At 47.8% G+C, this 27,872-nt stretch overlaps 1 protein-coding gene across 1 annotated transcript; it reads right to left on the minus strand.

The window, feature by feature from the left end:
• Nucleotides 1–364: 364 nt before the first annotated feature.
• Nucleotides 365–27,872, minus strand: LOC146027285 (uncharacterized). The gene is made up of 7 exons (XM_083158220.1): nt 27,818–27,872; nt 27,612–27,694; nt 12,277–12,336; nt 7,845–7,901; nt 5,426–5,473; nt 465–530; nt 365–376 (listed from the first exon to the last, which is right to left on the minus strand). Exons 1-7 carry the CDS (start codon nt 27,870–27,872, stop codon nt 365–367), a joined length of 381 nt encoding a protein of 126 aa, XP_083014346.1.

Below are 27,872 nucleotides of genomic sequence, written 5' to 3' on the forward strand. Positions count from 1 at the left end.
GTGATTTTTATTGTTTTTCTTTGTCTGTATGTAAATTGTTGTGCATTGATGGTAATTTGTTGCTATTATTAATAGATATTGTTTTTATGTTGTTACTCACAGCTACAGCAATATCTGGTATTTTTTATGAACCATATTATATACCCTGATGTAGAACTGTTATATATTTTTTTCCAACTGGTATTTTACCAACTGGATGCATGCAAACAAACATGCAATGAATACGATAAAGATAATTAAAGGTTAAATTTAATAGGATGAGAGATTCAGAAAGTGAGAGATTTGGTAAGAAATCTCCAGTTTTTATAAAGCGGCAATCATTTACACTGCAAAATCAGACTGGTTTTCTGAATCTCTCATCCTATTACATTTCCACCTAAATGTTTCACAAACAAGAATGGTATTATTAAAATGCTACAGGTCTTATGACATCAACATAAAAAGAGAATATGAATACAACTTACTAAAATGTCTATTACTAGTCGTTCAAGTGCCTCTATCAAATTGCCCGCACCACTGGTCATGGTTTCCTAGAATGAGATTAAAACATTATTTAGATACTGAGATGAGCCCTGATCGAGTTTTCTCAGAATATATTGTTAACATATACACATATACAGTATATAATATTAGTTACTCCAATTAACAGAATGCATGGAAGGTGACTCACACAAGGGGGGGATTTATCAAGGCTTGCAGAGAGATTGAGGGCTAGATTTATCAGAGTTTAAATAAAGTGAAGAGAGATAAAGTACCAAACAAGCAGCTCCTAATGCTCATGTTCAAGGCAGAGCCATCTTAACAGCATTATGGGCCCCTAGGCAATCAGTATTTAAACAATGTGGTCACAAGCCATAGGGCACCCCAAAACTAGGAAAGGTGAGTGCCGATGTTTAGTATATATATATATATATATATATATATAATATATATATATATATATATAAAATATATATAAAATATATATTATATATCCAAAAAAAAAAAAAAAATATATATATATATATATATATATATATCTCTTATATATTTGGCTACATCTGTCACTCAAAGTGTGTCTGACTCTCTAACGCTGGGTGGAGCCTCTGACTCACATGACTGACTCACATGACAGAGAACCAGCCCAGTGAGACACCCTCTGCCTCCCCATGTTACCCAGCAAAGACACAGCTACTCACCAGACACACCAGGTGAGCGCCCCCCGCCGCCCCCCCTCCCGCGATTCGCGTCAACCCCACCCCCCTCCCGTGACCCCCCTCCCACGATTCGCGGCACCCCCCCTGCGACCCCCCACCCGTGATTCGCGGCACCCCCCGCGACCCCCTCCCCCCGCCCCCCTTCCCGTGAATCGCGGCCCCCAGCCCCCCTGCGACCACCCCTCCCGCGATTCGCGGGGCCCCTCCCACGATTCGCGCCCCCCGCGAACCCCCCCTACCACAATTCGCGGCACCCCCACGATTTTCTGCAACCCCAGCCCCCACAACCCCCCCTCTGGCGATTCGGGGCACCCCAGCCCCCGCATCCCCCCCTTCCGCGATTCGCTGCAACGCCCCGCGCCCATCCCCCCTGCACCCCCCGCGACCCTCCCGTGATTCCCGGCACCCCCCCTGCCCCCCTCCCGTGATTCGTGGCAAACCCCCCGGCCCCGCAACCCCCCTCCCGCGATTTGCTGCAACTCCCGCGCCCCCCCGCAATTCGCAGCACCCACCCCCGCGACCCCCCCTCCCGCAATTCATGGCACACCCCCCCCGCGACCCCCTCTCCCGCGGACACCCCCCGCGATTCACAGCAACCCCAGGATCAAATAGCACATGCAAAACACCGACACGGCTATGGTCAACGATGAAAAAGGTTGACATGAGTTTTTGAAGATTTATTTTTCATTTTAAGATTGTTTTCATATTCATTCTCATGTGTCGACATGGTCACCAATGAAGTGCCACACTTATGTCAACATTTAATGTGTTGACCTTTCTGTGTTGATTTTTTCTTGTGGCGATTTGCGGCACCCCAGCGACCCCCTCCCGCAATTTGCGGTACCCCCCGTGACCCCCCCCCCGCAATTCGCAGACACCCCCCACCTCCCCCCCCATTCATGGCAACCCCACGATTAAATGGCACATGCAAAACACTGACATGGCTATGGTCGACAATGAAAAAGGTTGACATGAGTTTTTGAAGATTTATTTTTCACTTTTTGAATGTTTTCATATTCACTCTCATGTGTCGACATGGACACCAATGAAGTGCCACACTTATGTCAACATTTACATGTGTTGACCTTTCTGTGTTGATTTTTTCTTGTGGCGATTCCCGGCACCACCCCGCGACCCCCCTCCTGAGATTCGCAGCACACCCCCGCAATTCGCGGCACCCCCCGCAACTCCCGCGATTCGCGGCCCCACCCCGTGACACCCCCCCTCCTGCGATTCACGGCACCCCGCGACCCCCCCTCCCATGATTCGCACTAACCCCCGGGCCCCCCTCCTACGGTTAGCGGTACGCCCACCCCCCACGACCCCCCCTACCGCGATTCCCCCCCCTGACCCCCCCTCCTGTCATTGCGGCAACCCCCGCCCCCGCGACCCACCCTCCCACGATTCACTGCAACCCCCCGTGCCCCACCTCCCATGATTCGCGGCACCCACACCCCCCGCGACCCCCCCTCCCGCAATTCACGGCATCCACCCACGACCCCTCCTCCCGTGATTCGCGGACGCCCCTCACCTCCTCCTTCCCCCCCCTGCACGCAATTCACGGCAACCCCAGGATTAAATGGCACATGCAAAACACTGGCACGGCTATGGTCGACAATGAAAAAGGTTGACATGAGTTTTTGAAGATTTATTTTTCTTTTTTTGAATGTTTTCATATTCATTCTCATGTGTCGACATGGACACCAATGAAGTGCCACACTTATGTCAACATTTACATGTGTTGACCTTTCTGTGTTGATTTTTTCTTGTGGCAATTTTTTTCCAGTGACAACTATGTGCACGTCAACCTAGACATCATCAACCAATATAACCATATAATATACAACACCTGTTCTTTTTTACATTTGTTGTTTTAAGTCAGATCTTTTACTGCTACTATTACTGTTTATGTAAATGCATTCTGAATGACAGCAACATCCTACCATCCTTCTACAAGAATATATAACCAACTAGGTGATTCATCACGCCCCGTGCCCCCCCTCCCGCAATTCACGCCCCCTGCGCACTCCCCTTCCGCGAATCAGGCCCCCTCCCACGATTCACGTCACCCCCCGTGCACCCCCCCTCCCGCAATTCGCAACCCCCCCTCACGCGATTCACACACCCTCCCACGCTTTGCGGACCCCCGCCCTCTCCCGCAATTCGCGGACACCTGCGCCCCCTCCCTCCCTTGATTCACAGCACCCCGCGCCCCTCCCGCAATTCACGGCACCCCTAAGCCCCTCTTTAGTCCCCCGTATACTCACACACCCCTATCACTACCCAGCTTCCTGCTCTCTTGAACCGTAACTTCCACCACTGGGGAGTCGCTGACACTGTTTTGCCCACATGCCCCTATCATGCCTCATAGCCCAGCCTCCTGCTCTCATGCACCCTAACTCCCACCCAGTAGGAGCAGACACTGACTCAGGGCCACCATCCTGTACTCCTGTACTGCCATGCTGGACCCTCACCCACTGGCAGAAGCTGCACAGTATCTCCCACCCTCCTCTTTAGTCCCCCTTATGCCCACACATCCCTATCACTACCCAGCCTCCTGTTTTCCTGTGTCGTGACCTCCGCCAGTAGGGAGCCGCTGACTCAAAAACACCCTACTATACTATTGCACACACACCTAAACAAAATGCACACACAGCCCCCCCCCCCACAAATGTCACTGTACCATCCACACTATCAATGTACATCTTACTCTGTAACCGCTTTTTAATTAAACAAAACAATACACACCCCTTTCCAAATCATATGCTCTCTATTTAACACATTTCACCTATAACTCAAGTTGCAATACAGGCATCTTTCATACAATTCTAACCATCTTTCTCATATACAAATGTTCACAAATTAAGGGGGCGCAGCCCCTTACGACGGTGTGAGGAGCGCCGGTAGGGCGCGATGAATCACCTAGTATATATATATATATATGCCCCACTGCACTGCTTTGCCTGGCTGCCCTAATGCTCTTAAAATGGCCCTACCCCTTGGCAACAAGCAATTTTACCCCCCTTGGCAACAAGCAAGCATTTTTAATGACATCCAGAAGGAAAGGCAGGGCTGATCCAGGTTCAGTATAAATGGTGCAGACCCAGGTCGAAATGCTGTGTAAATGGGGTATAAAGCAGGGTCAAATCCTGGAAACTCCAGTGTTCAAAGACCAGGGTCCGACCAGGGTTTTTGGTGTAAAAGGGGTATAACATACACAGTTACTATTCACTTGATACATCAACAGGCAGCTCAAGAAGTATACTTTATAGCTGGGGTAGCTAACTCCAGTCCTCGAGAGCTACCAACAGTTAATGTTTTCCAGGTCTCCTCACAGAATCACAAGTGAAGTAATTAGCTCCACATGTGACTACACCTGTGCAGCAGTTAGGTTGTCTGGAAAATGTGAACTGTTGGTAGCTCTCGAGGACCGGAGTTGGCTACCACTGCTATATAGGCATCATCTCAAACAGCATAAATTCTCCCAATTTACTTGCTGAGAAGCCATTCTAAAACTAATCTAATGAATTATAAATGAATGAGACTATAGGAGTGATTTATTAGTTGAATAAAGAAATAAGCACAACCGAACACTCACGTCAGCATTTGTAATCATATCCCCATCGTGTTTGTTCCACTGATTTGTTTTGCATTTCCTGGTGATCTTTTCATGCCCCAGACTGACACTGAGCACAATAACTTGTGTTTTCTCCCTATGGGTGGGATGCACTAACATCCGTAGCCCCTCTCCGCCACAAATCTCGGCTACCGCATCAATAATAATTGCATATGCACTAACATATGCAATTATTATTGCAAAGTCGTTCACTCTTTTGTTAAGAGCTGCCCTTTGCGATGCAGCCGGCAATGTGGCAGCGGGTCCCTAGTGGCTCCCCCTCCTCTGTGCACTGTCTTGCCGGCTAATCCTCCTCCCTGCACCCGAAAGCAAAAGGCTGCCCAGACACAAGTGAGGGGTGGGGCGGTGCGCATTGGTGCAGGGCGGCAAAATAATCCAGGAACTGGTTGTACTGGATATGGGGGCCCAAAAGGGCATTGTGGGCTGCGACTAATAACTTGCAGAGGCTACACCAGGAAGGACACATCCCTATCAAGATTACAATCTGTTTGGCATTTTTGACCAAGTCGGACATTGAATTCTGTAATTAGGACTTGTACAAATTTATATTCTAGGATTATTTTGCATATGTATTTCAGAAATGTAAACTTACCACTGTCTTTCCCCCTAAGAATGCATCAATGTAACAACCAAAACATCTCTGTGAAATAAGTGGAAAGATATACAGTAATATACATTCACAATAAATCTATAATTAAATATTTGTTCTACTTTAAATTGCCAATTTATTGCTAAAAATGAGGACCACGAAAAAGTCCTCCAATAGACAAGTCAAATAGACAAGTCAAATGTGAAACAATGTTAGTCAAGGCGCTGGAAAAATGTAAGCCCACAGATGGTCCTTTAGCTGTCCTCCTGGGCTGACCAAGGGTGACAGGTAATGTTTGTGAGGGGCAAAAGGGTAACAGAAGGACAACAATCACTGAATGTTTCAGGGAACTTTAGATGCCAATGGTTCAAAGCTCTAGGGTAGTGGGTGCTTACCCTTACTCACACTGTTGGGACAGTGGATACTCATGTAAAGGTATCTTTACGGGGGGGGTCACCTCTCCTATGCAGCGGATATTTCGGTCACTGGGGTCACCACAAGTGAAATATGGAGATAACTAATTTTGAGAGAAACATTACTTCTCTTATATACTGTTGTATATTGGCTGAGTCCCATGATTTCGAGAATTTTTGGATAATTATTTCATGTAAAAGAAACCTTTATATGAAAATGTCATAATACAACACTGTGAGCAGTGATGCACAACTATACACGAAATATCACCTACTGTAATCCTAAATACTGTAGATGCACGTCTTTTTCTTAGTATTGTCAAGATGATAGATCCATCTGCATGTCCAATGTGTGAGATTTGCAGTTTGAAAGTGTAAAGGGGCCTACATACGCAGCAACAACGTTAAGCATTCTGAGCAAGAACGCTTAGCAAGATTGCTCAGCACACAGTGATGTGCCAGCGCTGTATACCGAGTGATCCCTACATGTGTAGGCCCCATAACTTATACTGCTCATGGTGATATGCCACCATTGGCCTGGGTAAAAACATATTTGATTTAATAAAGTTATGCAGCCTAACCAAAATACTCCCCCCTTAGTGCCTAACCCCTCCTTTTTATTGCCTAACCCTCCCAGAATAGGCAAGTATAGTCTGCACCTGTCAGCTGCTGTCAGATGAAGAGTACAATGAATCAATACCTCGCAACACTGCAACTTGGCAAACTAAGACAATGAGCCTGATTCAGAGGTGGTTGAGTATGCCATCACTGCTGCTTCCTTGAAAGCAGTAGCGATATCTCCTTATGGCGATGCAGCAGAAGGCGTCTATTACAAGCAGATGCCTCGTTCTGCAGTAGTGATCTGACCTGCAACCTACAGATAGAGCCATCCTCATCTAGCTCTTTAATAGGATTAATCTCCTACTGCATTGTTCTATGTATTGTATGTGCAGCTGAGAACAATAGATTATAATAAGCCTCGTGAGCCATGATCAGCGGCGTAACTAGATTTTCGGCGCCCCCCTGCCGACAATGCAGGAGGCGCCCCCCGGTAAAAAAAAAACGGAGCGGAGGGGAGCCGTGGTACGGCGGTGGGGAGGGGGGGTTGTGTTTGTGTGTGTGTGTTTGTATGTATGTGTGACGTGTTTGTGTGTATGTGTGTTACCTCAGGCCGGCTGGCCGCATCCGTCTGCGCCGGGTCCCGGGCGGCTCTCCCGGTACTGCTGCTAATGAAAAAGTGACACTTGGAAAATGGCTGCCCCCATACTGCAGACGAAAAACTGTCTGCGGTATGGGGGCAGCCATTTTCCAAGTGTCACCTTTTTGTATTAGAACAGCGCTGCGGCTGCCGGGACTCGGGAGAGCTGGGACCCGGTGGTGCAAATAAAACCACCGGTCCGGCGGCAGAAGGCAACTATCATCCCGCAGCCCCCCCGGCGCCCACATACCCTCAGCGCCTCCCCGCAATCGCGGGGGCTGCGGGACGATAGTTACGCCACTGGCCATGACTCACCATGGCTCTCCAGAGAAGGCTAGTTGAAGAAGTCTGTAGGATGCAGCTTCGGATCACTCAGTCGCCATTGTTCATCTTTCGGCATCCATGGGGACACGCAAGCCAGGAAATCACCATGCAATCTCAGAAATCCTTGGCCTCTTTCCTTCCCCCAAAAAGGTGGCAACACAACTCTGTTTAGAACAGCAAATGCCATCACTGCTTCCTTCCCACCTCCAAATGGCATCAGACTGTCAATCACCGATAATCGGCACCTTGTTGCATGAAAAGCAACACATCTGAATGTCCACATCTGAATAACCCCCCAGTATGTATGGTGCATGGCTGTACCTCACAGGGGGAATGCTGAGCGCTAGCTGAAGTGCAAAGCTGCCTCTAACACTATTCCATTCAAATGAATACCTCTGCATTGCCACATGAACTACTTATATTATTATTATTATATATAACATATTTAATAATGTTGATAACTATTTATACAGAAACATTTACTTACAAATGTGGCGTTCAAAGCCCGAGTATGGTTTTCACATAATTGATCATCCATGGCCTGCTGTAATTATGAGAAATACAATGTACATAATTATTACATTATATTGTTTGTATGTTTGTGTAATACTCTGCTGTGTGAGGTACAGTACTATGTCTACCACTGTGCATCACAATGTAGCACATCAGACCACCACCATTCCCAGCAGCCACTGCAATGGCTCAAGGTGTCGTCGGGTGGTATACAAAAGGACAATATGAAGCAAATAGCAGTTGGTGACAGAGGAGCTGAATTAACTGACCAGGGCTGCACCTATGCAGAGATAGGTAGCCACAGAGGAGAGGGATGGATAGAGACACAGATGAGCAACTGCCTATGGAACATACTTGCCAACTTTTTTTTCCTCCTCTCCGGGAGAAGCCCGACAGCAGCATGTCAGGGGGGCGGGACGGGCAAGTGTCATCCAGCCCTGCCCCCATGACAGTCAAATAACGTAATTTGTGGGTCTGCGAATTTGGGGAGGGGCTAAAATGACGCGAAATGATGCAATTTGCGTCATTTTAGCCCCGCCCCTCCCCGCTGACCCGCAAAACCCGGTAATTTTGTGCAGCAGGGAAGAGGTGTGCTGGGACTGCCTGCCCGTGCCCAATGGGGGGCCAGGCGGGGGACCCGATTTTCGGGAGCCTCCCGGCAATTCCGGGAGGGTAGGCAAGCCTGCTATGGAAGAAAACACCATCTGAAAGCTACTGCCGGTGCTAATTGTGGTAGTGACTGACTGGAATGAGAGACTAATCCTCAGAGTACAGTGGATGCCCAGTCTGCACACAGACAGAGTATAGAGAGAGGACCTGAACCAGTATTCCCGGATGGACAACAGTATTGCTACTATACTCAGCATGTAATAATACAAGCAAGGGCAAAACTAATATAGGTGCAAGGGGTGCAGCTGATATGGGACTCAGAGCTGAAGGGGGCCCAGCTTTACTGTATAAGTTATCTTAGCTATACACATTTATCACCATTACTTTTGCTATGGGGCCTATCAGTGGTGTAACTACTGTAAGGCAGCCCCAGCAGCTGCTTGGGGGAGCAAGCAGCAGCAGGGTCTGTGTGGGTGCCAGCACCCGCACGACGCACTGACATGCTGCTGCCTGCCGCTGCCCACTGACTGAGCACTGGAGGCGAGTCAGCCGCAGCGCAGATGGGGCCATGGCAGAGATGACAAATTCCCCCACTGATTCAATTGACTGTACACAGAGCCGACTATTGGCTTCTGTGTACAGGATGGGCAGGTGGATGGGCGTGCTGGGGCGGCCTGTGATGCGTCGGAGCCAGGGGAAGCAGCAGTGTCTGCTTGTCTCTCTGCCTCTCTCCTGCTTCAGCTTCTCAGTTATGCGTGTGACATCATCACGTCACACGCTGGGGAAACATGCTGGAGAGGAGCCTGGAGGGGACGGGGTGCCACAAACTTTTTGGCGGGGGGAGCTAAATTTATAGTTACACCACTGGGGCCTCTGAATATCTAGTTATGTCCCTAAATAAAAGCATCCCAAGTGACTGCATGCAGTAAGTGCACCAACTCAGCTGCAATCAGCCTGCTTAGTGTATACACAACCTCACAGTGAAACAGTTTTGTAAATATATAAACTTTTGCAATAATTTTAAATTTATATGCTCAGGGGCATAATTAGACCTTTGTTGGCCCCATAGCAAAATTCTGAAAGGGCCCCCAATGCACTCTGTGATGAGGAGCACACACCTGCTATTGATGGCTATGAATTGGTGTCCAGCACCACCAATCTCCTGCCCTAAGAGCACAAGAGCCTTGCAGTGGCAGCCGACCGGACACCCGTCACACCTGTCCCCTTCTCTATCTTCCCCTGCAGCAAATAGTCAGCTGCCCCGAGACATTTGCAGGCTGAGTTGAGGGCCCGGCAGTTACTTACCTAGAGGAGGATAAGCCGGGTCTACTAGCAAATCCGGTAGCTGGTAGCGGCGTTGGTGATGGGCGACTGACTGTAAAAGCACAATCAGTGCGCGTCCATCCCCCACATACCACCAGCTCCGTTATTATCATCTGGGAACCAGTAGAAGAAGCGGATTCTCCTGCTCCCTTCCAGTATGGAAACAGTTCATCCTGGGGCAGCAGTAATTGCAGACATTTTTTTAGGGGGTGCAGGGGATTGCCTTTGGGCCCCCACACCATCGAGCACCAAGACACTTGCATCCCCTGCACTCTCTATAGTTATGCCACTGTATATACTTGAAGTAATGTTTTTTATGATTAAAAACATGGGGCCTGATTCAGAACTGATCGCACGGCTGCAAATTCACACAGCGTCTGATTATCGATAGACTGCACATGTGTATGGTTTGCAGTACACATGCGCAAGGCCGTGCTGCAATGAACTCCTGCTACTGTTTGTCTTTGCTGGATGATTCCAAGGTAACTGAGTGGGGCATATGGGGGTGAAAACTGACCGTTTTTTGGGAGTGGCAAGAAAAAAAAATGCTGGGTGTGCGGGAAAAAAGCAAATGGTCAACTGTCATTTGTTCCCAGATTTCTGTTCCTACCATTCAGATTGGACAATATAACTTTAGGTATATGGCCAGCATTAGAATAATGGGGCCGATTCAAACCTGTTCCTACAGGTCTGAATTTGGCCCCATTTTTGATGGGCATGTGCAGACCACCTGTGCGAGTGGCTTCGGTGAGGCATTTACACAGGTACTGAAGGGCTGAGAGCGGGTAGAGGGTGGCTGCAGGGGAAGGCTCAGCGTTTTATGGGCACCCCTATGGAAACGCTGTGCGTTCCCCTGCGAACCCAGGTGGGTCGATGTCTGCTCAGGGTGGGCGGCTGATATCACATAATGCCAGGGCCCGCCCCATATTTGGCGATCAGGCTAGCAATGGAGATTTTATTCAAGAGAAAAAGTCATATTGAAAAAGTCTTCTTTGCTAGGAGATGACGCCTCCTGGTTTCCCTTCGATTGACCTCTTACATGCGGCATCAAGTTTATACTCCCGCTCTTGGCCTCCATTCTCAGGGCCAGTGCTACCCACTCAGCAGCTCCTGCAAAACAGGGAGGCGCCATGCTGAAAAGGTGCTGTCTCCCTTCCTGCTCTAAAGCTACCTCAGCCCTCACTGTCACTGCCTCCTGCACGCCGCCCGCAGCGCCTGTCTGATAGCGGGCAGGCGGCAGTATAAAAAGCTGCTCCCTGCACCACGAGTGCATACAGCCGGCACGCCACCCGCAGTGCCTGTCTGACAGCGGGTGGCAGTTTGGAGAGGCTGAGCAGCTCCCTGCACTGTGCACACACTGTCCTCCTCCTGTGACCTGCCCCCTCTTCCTCACGGACACTTGCGCTGAGGCATGTAGCACTGTCTGTGAATGCCTGGATGGCATGTCCGGATCCGCCACCTACCCATTGCTCCCTGCGCCTGTCAGCTGTCAATCAAATGACGAACAGGCAGCAGCGCCGCCTCCCCTTCCTTCCCTCTTCTCAGTGTGCTGTGCCAGTGCCACTGCCAGTCCTCAACACTCCGCCCCCTCTATCTCCTGCAATAGCAGTGTGAGATGCGATGTGCACTTCTGCGGGCATCGCATCGCACAGTACAAAAAGTATGTGCTGCACTAAAGGTGCCCATACATCATGCTGCGAGAATCGCATACGTTATGGGCTAGATCGCATCCCATCACACGGCATGCATGCAATGTGTGTGCGATGCGATCCGAAAGCAGTACAAAAGTATGTGCTGCTAAACTGCATATTGAACTCCACAAGGACTTCAACAGTAACTATAAAATCATCACTTATACTTGGAGGCATAACTCTGGGAGGCAAAAAAGTAAATTGCCTCCGGGCTCCTGCTCCTAAGGGGGCACCTCATCCACCCTGCAAGTTTGAAACAGTTTATTGAAAGCCGTTGATATCGCTTCTGTGGCTGACTTTCCCTCCTAGCAGGACCATAGACGCCACACTCTCTTTATTTTAAAGTTAATATCCATAACATACATAAATACACACAAACACACATGCATACATATATTTATATAGTGTGCTGCTGCCATATACTTTATTAATGGGCATTGCTTTTTATTAATTAGTGTACTTTGCTTTTTATTATTTACTATATGTCATTTTCTGTTATTATGTGTTTATAAAGGAAAAATATGTGATATGAGTCTTGCGTCAAGTGGACCCTAATATTATATCTTGGTGGTAATTTTTGCGCTGTGACCTCTCTACATATATCCATTCTATCTGGTCCCTAAATCCGTAAAGGTCTTGTTGATCACAAGTTTGATATTTGTCACTTTGCCAAATTCTAATTTTCACACTTGTTAATAGTGTATAATATATTGTAAATAGGTGCGACCAGTGGCGGTTTTTACCTTAAGCTGGTTTACAGTACCTTGTCTCCATCATATTTACCTTGTCTCCATCATATTTACAAAGCGAATCTTTAACTGTATACAGAACATCTGAACTGGCCTATTGAAAAAAAATGCACAACCAGAAACAAAGAATAAGCAATTACAGAATTTTATACAAATGGATCACATACACCAAAATACTAATACAAGGCAAACAAAGTATCATAATTATACATTACAAATTACAGTACAAGGGAACATGAGCCAATCATTGGAAGGAGACAGGGCCAGCGCCACCACTAGGCAGTGTTAGGCATTTGCCTAGGGCGCCGGCCACTGGGGGGCGGTAGTTGGGAGCACGGCAGAGGAGGGAGAGCTGGAGGTCTGGATTAGCGGGCAGGAGTGAGGGCTCGCTGCGCTGTGTGCAGTTCAGTCCCGATGCATGTTAACTGACATTTTCCTCCACCCGCACCACGTACAGCCGCTCAGCCGGGCAGCGTCTGAGGGTGAGCCAAGTGCTCAGCGCTGCCCGGCTGAGCGGCTGTACACGGTGCGGGTGGAGGAAAATGTCAGTGGCATCACGCATCACCCCCCCCCCCCAGGAGCAGCACGGCGGCCTTATTTCTCCCTGCCCCCCACCCGTAGAGCGGGTGAGCGCTGGGGCGCCCCCCCGCCTGGGGCGCTCCGGCGCCTTGCACCGGCACTGGAAGGAGATAAAGGTTAGTTGGCAAACACATTTCTTTAATGGACAAAACCATGTGGGTGGGGCAGATGTAACATGTGCAGAGAGAGTTAAAGTTGGGAGAGTTATTTTGTTTCTGACTAAGGCCCTTATTCTGATTGATGCGGACTTTACCGCGTTCTTACGGATTGCGTCTTTACGGCGTCTGCGCATGCGTGTAGAACGCTACGCGCATGTGCCACGCCTTGACTCGGTACCAGTTCGGACAAAGACCGTCCAAAACTGGTCACCGCAATCAGTCGGGAAATAGGGGCGTATTATGGGCGTCATGCGGAATGACACATGGGCGTAGTTTCAAAGTGGGCAAAACGGGGCGGAAACATGGGCGGACACGGGGGAGTACACTTATGTTGGGGGGCGTACATTCGGAAACCACTCCGAATGCACGCGAGCAAAAAGGGCTGAAATGTGCGGTGTCCACAAGTGTACTATTGCTTTGCGGACACCACTCGTTCATGCGGTAGGCGAACGTACGCCTAATGACTACAACCATTAACACCTGAACCCAATACAATCTACTCCTTTACTCATTACTCACTAATAGGACGCTTGTCAGTGCTTTAATTGAAACCATTGCTGCTTCAAGGAAACCTTAGTAATCCCCCACATATGCTGTACTTCTCAGACACTTAAAAACTGCTAACAATTGACATGACAGAATATTAATACTAGCAATACACATGTGTATTCGACATGTACTCATGAAACCACACATTTTGGGTAAAGTAAACACATTTATTTATATTCATGTCACACTCAATGCCACTGTCATGCAATGACCATAAAATTAAACATCAAAACTATAAACAACATGCCAGGAATGCAGCAAAATAAATAATAATAAAACACAAATATAATAGCACACAGATGGACTCCAGCACCTCCTATGTGCCACTGCACATGTAGCCAGTGGGAAATGAGGAGGCTGCTGGCCCTTCGACAGCAGGGCAAGCTGCACCTGACCATTCTCCAGCAGGGCACCCTACACCTGGCCCTTCTGCAGCAGGACAACCTGCAGCTGGCTGATATGCACCATCAGCAGACTCATTTGGAACACAACCGGGGACTTCACCAGATAGTACCATGGCCATCACTTCAAGTACAGCTGACAGTAATGCCAGGCACAAGAGGGCAACAGGGGAACCACAAAGGACATATGAAGCAAGGGCTCAGCTGGTTCCCCTCAGCACGTGATTGGACACAAGAAGCTGACACACACAGCACAATGGAAGATTTGGGAACACATAACGGTAGAGATTAATGCGGCCACAAGTTCATTTCCGACCACGTTTGGCCTTGGTAGGCTCCTTGGCCTGTGCAGCAGCTCTTCGGGGACGCCCAGATGCTGGGGCAGGTGGAGCAGATGATGTGGAGGGGTTGGCTGGTCTACCCCTCCTGCCAGCAGGGAGTGTTTCCGCTGGTAATGCACCAGAAACGGATGCCATTAGGACCCTGTTGCTGGTAACCAGCTCCACCATAAGCTCATTATGGTGGAGGAGGAGATCATTTTGGCGGGTGGCTTGCTCGGCCAGCACCTGAGCACTTGCAGCCATGGCCTGCATGCTCGCAGCCATGGACTGCTGGGTGCTGACCAAGCTCGCCAGGATCTCCTCGGTCCTACGCACCCGTTCTGATGCCAAGTCTCCCTGCTGGTTGATGTCCCCAAGCACCTCGGCCAAGGCGGCCAAATCGGCTTGGCCCGATGCCTGCTGCTGCACAGGCCTACCTCTGGGGCCAGGTGGCACGGACTCCTCCACCTCCTGAGCAGAGTCCTCACCAAGCGGTGGGGTGTCTGTGGGAAAAGATAAACACAATTAGGAGACATTCTACGATAATTACTTGCACAAGTTTATGGCATGACCAATATTTACCTTCCAGAAAAGACGCAAACACTTCAGCTGGGGCCTCGCTATCCATCGTGCTCACCCCCCTGATCTCCTCAACTGAGATACAGCTCTCCGCCATCTCCTCCAGGGGGGTGAGCTCTAGCCCTGATGGCATGGGGCCGGCCCCAGATGTCTGGCTGTGGTCCCACCGCTTGGTCATCTTCCTCTTCAGGTTGGTTTTGAAGTCCTGCCACCTGCAATGTAAGTTGACATATTAATACATGTCACTCCCAATGTTAGCTGTTGCAGCCATTGCTATGTGCTACATCTTACAACATGTGATTAATGTCCCATATATAATATTACATGCAACTATGATATCAACCGTTACAATACACATTCACAATCACCCTACTCTGACTCTCAAGGAAATAACATGGCAATAATGTATGTGTATCGTAACAACCTCATGTGCCATTTGCAAAATGCATATAAGCATCAATTAAATCATTACTTGGCTATTACTGGGCACATGTATGACAAAACAACTTGCCTCTTCTTCACATGGTCCGTCTCACGAACTTGTGGCGCAACTGCATTAATCTCTGCCGTTATCTGTTCCCAAATCTTCCATCGGCGTGTGTGTGTCAGCTTCTCGGATGGGCACTCTATCCAATCACGTGCTCGGGGAACCAGGATGGCCAGCTCCTGTGCTTCATATGCCTTGTTTTTTTTTGGTGGTTCGGCTGTTGCACTGGCTCGCCCCTTGCTACGTCCCTGGCCACGCCCCCTGGCACCAGTCGCTGCACTTGAAGTGCTGGCCATGGTACTACCTTGTGAAGTCCCCTGTTGTGTTCCAAACAAATCTGCTGATGCTGCAGATGAGCCAGCTGCAGGTTGGGCTGCTGCAGAAGGGCCAGGTGTTGGTTGCTCTGCTGTCGAATGGTCATGTGCAGCTTGGCCTGCTGTAGAAGGGCCAGCAGGCTCCTCATTACCCACTGCCTGCATGTGCAGTGGCACATAGGTGGTGCTGGAGTCCAGCTTGGCAAAAAGTTGCTGGAGCTCTGGGTCTAACTCTGGTTGGGAGCCAGACATGTTAGCAACAACATTGTCACCCTGTAATACCCCTTTTTATACTGTTTGAGTATCCTGTTTGGCGGACATCAGCGGCAGCTGCGTTCCGTGCGTGAGCGTACGTCGCTGTTCTTTCGCGCCGCATACGGTGGCGGAAATTCCATTGTGGAAAACCTGGCGAAAGTTCTAAATGAAATACTGGTCACCAATGATAACATTGCATAGAATCTTCGGATACACCTGGGACTATTGCACAATACACATGCTATTTGCTAGCATGACATGACATTTGATTCATGACTACTGTCGTATGATGGCGTTTCATTGCAAGCTAAAAGTAGCCCATTCCCTTAGAGAATCCACGCCACAAGTCAGGCAATACTCATCTCTACTGTTATAGACAACACATGTGAGAGCCCTATAAATAGTGAGTTGCTGGTAGAATCAGTTGTCTCCAGATCACCACTTGTCAGGGTCTAAGGTAAGCTCTTCCATGCTCCTTGTAGATATGATATCCATTCACTATGTAAGTGTATGAAGGTATGCACCATTGCCTCACTGCCTACAGATTGTTGGGCCAGCAAAGTGTGTGTATCATTATTGCAACATGTCACATGTTCACTATTTCACTCACAGGTCTTAAACCTGTGTGGGTTCATCTATTGCAGGACAACATGTCCCAGCAATAGATGAAATGTCTCATAGTACATGATGTTGGCAAAAAATGCTGACACCTTTATCTGTGTGTTTTGGACGGTGTGTATTGAGTTCATATTATTGTGTCATCATTAGAGAGTCAAATGGATCTGCGGGATTACACGGGGCGCCCATCTATTGTACGTATTGAAGGCTACAAATCAATTTGTAGTGGGATATGGCCATTATGTGCATAGGTGCATCAGTATTTATGTTCATTTCTTTATAGGTTGCAGAAGCTATTCTGCGCTACATGGAGAGGAGGGTAAGGGCACTTGCGGCTCTCCCCACTCGTCGCCCAAGGAGGCCAGGACGTGCTAGAATCTATCGCACACGGGTGACTCTGTTTGCTATGCCCGATGATGAGGTACTTACTAGGTACCGGTTACCCCCAAATGTAATTCTGGATCTGCTCAACCTAATTCAGAGCGATTTGGAACCTCTACACGGGATCACGACAGCAATTCCGCCTCACACACAGCTGCTGGCGGTGTTGCATTTCTGCGCCTCAGGATCGTTCCAACAAGTAGTGGCAGTACTTGCTGGAATATCTCAGCCGGCCTTCTGCCGAATCCTGAGGCGTGTGACGTCGGCCATGTTCAGGCGCAAGGGGCACTTCATGGCCATGACATTTGCCCCCGAGACCCTGCGCAGAAGCCAGCACGCCTTCCAACAAATTGCTGGCTTCCCTAATGTGATAGGGGCTGTGGATGGCACCCATGTACCATTTGTGCCTCCATCTCGAAGTGAGAAGATATATAGGAACCGCAAATTGTTCCACTCACTGAACGTGATGGTGGTATGTGGCCCATCCATGGAAATTCTCGCCTTCAACTCGAAGTTTCCCGGAAGTGCCCATGACTCTCATGTCATCCGACAAACCGGGATATGGCAAAGACTACAAGAGCTGGAAGGCCGTGATGCGTGGGTTCTGGGTGACTCCGGTTACCCATGTACGCCCTGGCTACTTACGCCGTACAGCTACCCAGCACCGGGCCCACAGGAGGCATTCAATGTGGCGCATGTTGCCACCAGGCAAGTGGTGGAGCGCTCAATTGGCCTTTTAAAAGGTCGATTTAGAGTGCTCCACCGCACTGGTGGTGACTTGCAATATGCGCCTGAAATGGTGTCGAGGATCGTGGGCCTGTGTGTATTTTTGCATAACATTGCTGTGCGGCGTGAGATACCCTTTGAGGAGTGGGAGGTACCATCTGAGCCGCAAGATCCGCCCATGCGGCCATCCCGCGCCCCTGAATGCCGGAGGGGATACCAGCTGCGGGACTCTGTGGCGCAAAGATACTTCAGGTACATGTTATTGAGTTGACATAACACACCCATTTTAGTCACAATCACCCCTTCAAATAAGTCCGGTGTGTTAGTTGTCAGTGTTACAAAACCAACATTAGCCAGCCTGCCCTCCTAATGGCAAAGAAATAGGAGATATTTAGCATATGTGAAGAGTTTTGGGGGAAGTTCTATATAGGTGCTAATTATTAGACCTTGGACAAGGGATCTTATGTGTTTGTTCTATCTTCATTTTTGTAGTTGATACTATCCCTGATGACTGGTGAGTACATTGATTTCTTCTGTAATGTGTTTGGGATTTTATCATGTGTTGATGTCTGATTTGTTTGCATATATATATATATATATATATATATATATATATCTATATATATGATATTAGAATTTATTCACATGTTTCTACATTTCAAGGAGCAGACAGGCAGGCAGACAGGCAGGCAGGCAGGCAGGGCTGTTGGATAATGGTGGTCTCAGGATACCTGCAAGTGTGTGTATGTGTCTTTTACACATAAATGTACGCATACACATAGATGCATAGAGTAAATAATGCTAACTACAGCTATGCGTTGCTAAGCTATAGCACGCGTTGCTTGGCGGAGCGAGGCGTCATTGGATTTGCTAAGTGCATACACACTGTGTTTTATATATATCAGATTTGTTCATTGCCATACATCAACACTACGGTTTTGAAGGCATGCGAATTTGTCACCATTTGTGTTGGCGCAGAGACGCTGTTAATGTAAAAATGAACAATAAAGTTATTAACACAAATAACTGTGATCAACCAATGCCACCACCTGATTGGTTGATAGATGCCATTGTCAACATGGCGGAGACACGGAGGGCAGAACCCTTCACGCATGAGGAGCTGCGAGTTCTTGTCTCCGTCATGGAGACAAGGCTGGGCCGTGCGGGGCCCTTCATAACCAACCGCCATAAGCGGAGGGCTTACGCTGCGGCAGGGCGCCGGATTTACGCCCGCACTCGGGTGCGTAGGTCCCTCGGGCAGCTGGAGAGGCGGTGGTCCGACCTCCGCAGGCGCCAGCCCCAGCTGCTGACACAACTAAGGGGCGAAATTGCGGAATGTGAGTATTTTAGCTATGAAATTTCGCACTTACAACATAGCATATATAAACAATAAAATGTGTCTCATGATAAGTGGGTGTCCATGGGTTTAAAAGTCCATAGACTGTTATGTGTGCTTCTTCCTGGTTAACATGCAGTCATGTGGCTTTTATATGTAATGCCATAGCATTGAGGATTCTGATGCATACAATGTGCCAGATCTAATATGTGTTACACAGTGATAAATGGCTGGGTTGTAATGTGTGAACAAATTACTACCAATCACATACTAATTTAAATGTCACTATTTTGAATCCATTAACAGTAAGGAGCTACTTTCCTGCATAGTTTGCCATCATTATCACCCTTCCATATATGTCTTGTTATGGATTACTACATGTGCCCCAATGACCCCACATTGACCATGATGTTTTTTTCTAACACACAGCACGAGCCCAAGCACAACAGGCCCGGGAAGAGGCGGAGGCAGCCCTGGCACAGGAGGAGGGCCAAGACCAGGAGGAGGAGGTGCCGGCAATGGTGGAGGAGGAGGAAGTGGAGGAGGAGGAGATGGTGGTGGAGGAGGAGGAGGATGTTGAAGCCGAGTTGGTTGCGGAGGAGGAGGTGTTGGTTGCGGAGGAGGAGGTGTTGGTTGCGGAGGAGGAGGTGTTGGTTGCGGAGGAGGAGGTGTTGGTTGCGGAGGAGGAGGTGTGGGTTGAGGAGGAGGAGGAGGAGGAGGAGGAGGAGGAGGAGGAGGAGGAGGAGGAGGAGGAGGAGGAGGAGGAGGAGGAGGAGGAGGAGGAGGAGGCGGAGGAGGAGGGGTCTGAGGAGGCCACGGTTGCCCCGGAGGAGTCGGATGACGATGGGGAGGAGGCGTGCCAGGCCCCGGAATCTCAGGAGATTGGTATGTTAACATAATGCATCATTCATGAAGTTATTGTACAGGTATTTGTTATGTGTCAGTGTTGATAACAAAATTTTGGGCCCATACTATTCATATAGACCCCAAAGTGGGTAGCTACAGATACAGGTACGGGTTAGATGGGGTGTCCAAGGCATCCCTTTCATCCAGGACACCTCTGAATTACACCGGTTTGTGGGATGGGTTGGAGCTCCATTTTGAATGCCACATAACCGTTGTAGTTAAACAGGATCCTGGAGTAAAGGGATGAGTGGTTCATTTGTGGATTAAATTCACCTGCTGCAAGCGTTGATTATGACCCATCAAATAGTGGAATCTATATTGTTGGTCAATGTTATTTATCAACTGTAGGATGTATGCTAGAAATGGAGTATGGGCCGGCCTACCTTGGAATGGAGTCACAAGTTGGCAGTGTCCCAGGAGCCTCCTCTACCTAAACCCCCCCTGTAGTTCTGATTTATTTTTGTCCCTCACAGAATTGTAGTTTGGTTTAGACAGAATTATGATTTTGAGGATGTGTATTGTGCATTCCTGACATTTGCATAACTCCCATGCCACCAACCATCACTGAACTTAGAGTGAGCAGATTGTGACAAGTTCTTATTGACGGAGGCCATGACCTGCTTGTCATTGGTTAGTCATGGGTGGGTTGTGACTGCGAAGAAACAATATGACTGTTATGTCTTCTGCAGAGTTAAGGGTGGAGGGCCAAAAATACACTATGTAGCAAATAAGTTTGCATGTATGTATATATGTATGTGTCATATATATTTATCTATGTGTGTCTCTATCTGTCTACATAGATAGATATATATCTGTATATATATATATATATATACACACATGTCACCTAGCATTTGTGCAATTTATGTCGTAGTATGTGAAATGTATGCATGAATAACATGACTAATTTTGGCCCCTTTGACATGCCCACAGATGACACCACACCGGCAGATGAGGGGGTGCGTGGGGCCCTCATGAGAGTTGAGCACCATCTCCGGCTCCTGCAAGCTGACCTGCAGGACTTGAAAGACCAGCTGCTTTAAATTTTAATTTATTTGTTTTTCACTTTTGCTAAATGTATATGTTAATAAAATGTTTATGCAAGTTCACAGTTGTCGGTTTTATTTGCACTTTACATAGTATATGTGTAGATTGTTTATAATGTTTGACACAGGGTGTAATAGAAACCATTGCACTTACATTGCTGTAAGGGTTAATGTGGGCTATGCATGTGTTAGGCATGCTTGTAAGGATATATTGGAATCTAATTGATTCCAATTCCAAATAAGCTGTTTTTTATGAGGCTAGGTAATTGAATAAGTGGGTCATGTGATGTTTTGCAGAAGATAGTTCATAGTGGGTTTTTTGGCGTAAATACTCCGCTTACGTGCGGTAGCACCGCTTGGCTCCCGTTCGGATGCGGTATTCCCGAGCATACTCTGTAATACTCTGTGATACCGTGCCGAATCGGAGTGTTTCTCCCGCACACGCATGCTTTGTATGTCGTCCGTAAACACGCCCTGTTCTTAACGAGTGAGTCCGTCCGAATGCGGAGTACACGTGGGCGTTTCTACGGACGATGGCCGCATGCGGCAAAACACCGTGGCGTGCGGACCGCTCCGTAAGAATGCGGGAATATCCGCACCGATCTGAATAAGGGCCTAAATACTGGCTGTTTTATTTTTACCACTACAATTTAGATTTCAGTTTGAACACAGCCCACCCAAATTTAAATCTCTCTGCATGTTACATCTGCCCCACCTGCAGTGCACATGGTTTTATCCAGGGCTATTTTTCTGCAGGCTCCAGCAGGAACTGTGGCCCTTATTCTAGTTCACTCTTTCTGACAAAATATTTCTCAGATGGACAAAACCATGTGCACTGCAGGTGAGGCAGGTGTTACTTGTGCAGAGATAATTAGATTTGGGTGGGGTTTTACACCTGCCTCACCTGCAGTGCACATGGTTTTGTCCATCTAAGAAATATTTTGTCAGAAAGAATGAACTAGAATAAGGGCCACAGTTCCTGCTGGAGCCTGCAGAAAAATAGCCCTGTTTTATCCATTAAATGGAGTTTACTTTTGCAGACCAACCTAAATCAACCGCTAAATAAAGTTGCACAAAGTAACCTATGAGTTTCTATCATTTCCATCATGTGCTTGTTGTCCCCGCTGCTGCCGCCACCCATCCCGGTCCCAGACGCGGGACCGGAGCATGCGCAGTAGCTTCTTTGATACTGCCCATATGCTGGCCCCCAGCCTCTATGGGCAGCTTTTTCAACAGTCCCCAGAGGCATATTCAGGGTCCCGGGTCCTGCACATGCGCCTTATCGTCCTCATACTGCGCATGTGCGGAACACAGTTTTTATGGGCTGCCACTCAGAAGCCTATGTAGAGGTGTCCTGGAGGGACTACCTTGGGTGACTGGCAGGTCGGACTTTTAAACAAGCAATATAGGACATACACACTGGGGCTAATTCAGGTTGGATCACTTAAGCCAGGCATGTCCAAACTATGGCCCTCCAGCTGGTTTGAAACTACAAGTCCCATCATGCCTTGCCACAGTTTTGCTATTAGGGAATGCCAAAACTATAGCAAGGCATTCTGGGATGTGTAGCTTCACAACAGCTGGAGGGCCACAGTTTAGACATGCCTGGCTTAAGCGATCCATTCCGCATTATAGACCTTATTCGGGTCCATTTGCTCTCCTGCGAGTTTGCACAGTGGTGCAATGATGTGCAACAGTGCATCCGCATTCACATGCAGGCACATGTGCAGCCACTTGGTGAGAGCAGGCATGGCGAAATGCTTGTTCGCAGGCCGGTTCGCTCCTTGCGGTGCGGGCAGGGGGTGTGGGGCAGTGGGGCAGTGGTGAGGGGTTGCACACAGTATTTTATGTGTGTGAACCTGCATAAGGTCCTATGTCCAATAGGGGTGTCCTGATTGACAAGCAGAGGGGAGGGCAGGGGCTGTGGGCCATCTTCAGCGCTCAGTGGCTGTAATAAATGTCAGTTTTAAGACTGACTTTTACTACCGAAGACAAGAGAATTAATTTGATGATAATGTGACCATCAAAAGATTTCTCCCACTAGCGACTGCATGTGAGGGGATGCGGGCTCCGGGGGGAGGGAGCCATTCAGCAGGTTGGCGTTTACCTGCTCACTAAGCAGCGTATGTGCGGATGGGGCAGTATGGATGGTGTAATGGTTAGCATTACTGCCTCACAGCACTGAGGCCATGGGTTCAATACCCACCATGACCCTAACTGTGCGGAGTTTGTATATTCTCCCCGTACTTGTGTGGGGGTGCTCCGGGTACTCCGGTTTCCTCCCACAATCCAAAAATATACTGGTAGGCTAATTGGCTCCTAACAAAATTAACCCTAGAATGTCTGTGTGTACATGTACATTTGGTAGGGAATATAGATTGTAAGCTCCACTGGGGCAGGGACTGATGTGAATGTTCAAATATTCTCTGTAAAGCGCTGCGGAATTTGTGTGCGCTATATAAATACTAAATAAATAAATAAATAAAGTATGTTGCTTAGCGAACGGACCTGAATCAGGCCCATAGTATGTACACACTAGATCAGTGGTTCCCAAACTTTTTTGAATCACGGCGCACTAGAGTATCAGTATTTTTTCATGGCACCCCTAGGCCAATAGTTTCTTATTGAGAAAATCAGGAAAAAAATATTAAATTAAGTAAATTGTGTTGTGTATCATCCCTATGTAGTGATTAACATGATTTGCTTCTGTTTGTCAACATATTTTAGGATTAGAAGCCACAAAAAGTGGTTATGCTAATTAAACTGAGCAAAAATAATTTGAATTGGTCTTGAATCACCAACCCAAGGCACCCCTGCAAGTATCCCAAGGCAGTGGCACCCCAGGGTGCCATGACACAAAGTTTGGGAACCACTGCACTATATGATATGCACGATCATATCATTAACGATATTGGTAATACAAAACAGGGAATGGAGTGATACCAAAATAAGGAACAAGTTGCAATACAAGGGTTCAAAACAAATGCACTTATTTTTTTGCACACCGTGAAAACACTGTGCTGATTGTTTTTACATGTAGTGAACAAATACTGGGCAGCTTTGTTTTAACACTGACATTTAGAATAAAGCGGAGAACACGCCACGTCCCAACAATAAGTCTCTCTGCACTTTTTTTAAATAACCCTCTTTAAGGTACAGTGTAATAGAACACAGTTATCACTACAATGAGTCCTAGACATCAAATGGAATAACACGCATTTACAGTACATATAAAGAGTAGGAAATAACATGTTGCATGAAGAATACAAGGCATACATTGCAATAGGATTCAATGCCAATAATAATTATTTGAATATACAGCAGGGTTGCCGACTATTTAATGCTCCTCTCCGGGAGAAGCCCGGAGAGGAGACTTTCCTTACCCGATCGGGGGGCGGGGCTTGACGATGACGTCATTAAGCCCCGCCCCCACTACGGGAAATAGTAGAAATGACTGATATCTATGGAGGGGGCGGGGCTAAAATGACGCGATTGTGCCATTTTAGCTCCGCCCCCTCCTCTGAGACCCGCGGATTGTGGCATTTACATGCCGTGATTCGGGGGGTCCCCCAGATTCCGGGAGGGTTGCCCACCCTTCCGGGGGGCCGGGAGGGGGACCCGATTTTCGGGAGACTCCCGGGAATTCCGGGAGGGTCAGCAACCCTGATATACAGAAAAAAAGGAGGGAAATAATAAATGAACAGAGAATGGAGAAAAATGTAAAAAAGAAAACATTTGGGAAGATGCATAACACCTTGGAGAGAGATAAAGGGCCAGATGTACTAAGCTTGAAAAGTGATAACATGGAGAGTGATAAATTACCAGCCAATCAGCTCCTACCTGCCATGTCACAGGCAGTGTTTGAAAAACGACAGGTAGGAGCTGATTGGTTGGTGGCTTATCACTCTCCATTTTATCACTTTTCAGGGCTTAATACATCTCGCCCAAAGGGTGAAATGTAATAGGATGAGAGATTCAGAAAGTGAGAGATTTGGTAAGAAATCTCCAGTGTTTTTAAAGCGGCAATCATTTACACTATTAATCCAGTTTGATTTTGCAGTGTAAATGATTGCCGCTTTAAAAACACTGGAGATTTCTTACCAAATCTCTCACTTTCTGAATCTCTCACCCTATTAATACCCCTTTCAGACATAGGACCTTATTCTGGTCTGTTAGCAGCCAGCATTCGTTCTCACGGGGCTGATGTTTGGTGTATGCACACGCGCAGCCGCATTTCTGCACATGTGTATACGCTGGGTTCAGACTGTTCACTGGAGCATGCACCAAAGACTGAGGCTGGGCGGGCGTGGGCGAATAGTCGCGCCCATGGGATTGCCCAGCCTTTCATGGGCTTTCCCATGTAAACTCTGGGCATTCCCATCGTAATCGGGCCATGACGTGATTGCCGGGGGGCAGGCATCTGACATCAATGGATGTCAGCTGCCCGCCCACTTCCTCTTGAGGGTGTACGAAAATGTAAGTGACCTGAGAGTCACTTAGATATGCGAGCACGTTCCACATCATTCGATGGTAGGCGACCAGCGAATGATGTGGGTGTTTACACAGAGGCTGGAAATGGATGTTTATGTTAAACATCCTTTCGCAGGCCCTGCATGTGAACACACGCTGTGAAGGGGAGTGGGTGTACCACCATTCACAGGGCGGGTTCTGGTTGACTCGCAAGGGTGCGAATTTGCATCCAAGCGAATAAACCAGAATTACCCCCATACTACCTGGCAATTTAAGCTTGGTACAATCCTGGGTTTTTAAATATCCCAGGTCCATTGCAGGTGTGCAGAACCTGGGATTTAGTCAACTAAATTCCCGGTAGAGCCATTCAGACATACACTAGTCCCGGGATTATGCGCATGCACGTGAAAAATCCTAGGATTTTTGCGTATGTCTGAAAGGGGTATAAATTTCACTAAAATATGTCATCTCATTTCACAGACTGTGGAGTACATTTATACCTCTTCCAGACATACGCAAAAAATCTCAGAATTTTTCACGTGCACGCGTATAATCCCAGGACTAGTGTATGTCTAAATGGCTCTACCCGGGATTTTAGTCGACTAAAATCCCGGGTCCTGCGCACCTGCAATAGATTTTTAAAAACCTGAGATTGTACCGGGTTTAAAATCCCGGGTAGTATGTCTGAAAGGGGTACTCCTAAATCTTGGAGAGCAATAAAGTAGACAGAGCTATAGTACCAACCAGCTTCTAACTGTCATTTTCAAACACAGCTTGTGACATGTCAGGAGGTGATTGCTTCTCTGTCCAAACTTTTATACATCTCCCTTATAGATCTAAAACTCGCTAAATATTATAGGAATTAGGCAAACACACTAATACCTGAGGTAACATATCTCTCGGCACATTCTAAATCTCACGCACCTGCAGTGCACCCTGGCTTTATAATGGTGCACATTGCACATTTTCCTCTTCCCCTCTTACTCCTAACTTTAATATTGAAATGTTGCATTAGCTCTGTTCTCAGCTTCTGTCCATGCCACTTGCACATTTATTTTACCTAGTGTAGAAATATGTCACATGCAAGGCATTCATTACTGATATCCAATCACTGGCATAAGATGTAAATTCAATTGAACTGAGTGGTGTTTTAGAGAGAAGAATCCCCGCCGGCGCCACTGCCCTGCGTCACTCTCTGTCCTTCAAGTGAACTGCAGGAGGCCGGAACAGACAGACGGAGGGAGCCGGCGTCCGTCCCTCAAACTCCGCAAAGGACCATGGGAGGAGCTGCGTGCACTCGCACATGTGCGCACACTGCCCGTGGCGGATCACCCCTTAGATTCGCCTATGGTTGCATATTGTAATCTTGGATTAGGATGGAGGCAGGGCCGGCTTTACCACTAGGCAGCTTTAGGCAGCTGCCTAGGGCGCCGGGATCTGGGGGGCGCCACCAAGTCTGCAAATCAAAAAACAAGGCTGTCTTTGAGGATCCTTGCTGTACTTAAAGCAGGTGGTGGCTGTGGAACTTCTAAGACCTCACCTCTATACTTTCCCTTACTTCCTACATTGCTGCCCCCTCTTCCTTGTACCCTGTTGTGGGTGGCAAAGGGGAGGGTGCAGAGGACCTCCAGGAAAAACCAAGGGACTTGGCCACCTTCCCAGGGCGTTGGAGAGGGGGTCACGGGGATTGGATGACCACATAATCTAAAATATTTTTTTGGGGGGGGGGGGGGGGGGGGAGTAGGTTGAAGTTTTGCCTAGGGTGCTGAGAAGCCTTGCACCGGCCCTGGATGGAGGAAATTATATTTTTGCAATTGGGCCCAAAACCCACACTACCACTGGTTACACTTCATACTCCAATACCCCTCCCCCAATAGCACCCAAAGAAACAGATCTAGTTTTCGGAATCATCTCTGGGATTTGTGAAGCAAGCATACAACTGGAACTGTGTAGCTTGGACCATCTGCCTGTGAATGTGGTCTATGGTGTGTGCAGGGAAACATAACCTTAGGACAAAATATAGGAGACAGACAAGAAAAACACATATAAAAAGGAGGACCCCCTAATAATCCAACCTGATTACAAAATCCACATCATTGTATCTATGTACGGAGTAAAGCACAGACAAAAATCCAGTTTCAGCAGTAACATATTATTGGCACAAAACTATATTTGAATTAATGAATGAGTCTTTCTTAAAACTGGGCAGCAATTGACATATCTCATAGATACAACAGTACTTACCGCTATTGCATTTACCAAGCATGTTGTGCTAGCAGCATCCGGACGAGGTCCAACGCACCGTTCCATATCATTTATCCCTACAACTAATAAGCCATAGTTCAACAGACAATAGCATTCAACTTCACAGTGAATGGAAAATAAACACTAAAATACATCATGAAGAACTTTGCAATTGCATATGATGTTTTATCCTATGAACCACATACCTGCATCCTGACAGAGGATTACACCAACCAGCATAAACAGTGTGATGATCGCCAT

This window comes from Crinia signifera, chromosome 8, assembly GCF_055691185.1.
Source record: "Crinia signifera chromosome 8, ASM5569118v1, whole genome shotgun sequence".
NCBI classification, from domain to species: Eukaryota; Metazoa; Chordata; class Amphibia; order Anura; family Myobatrachidae; genus Crinia; species Crinia signifera.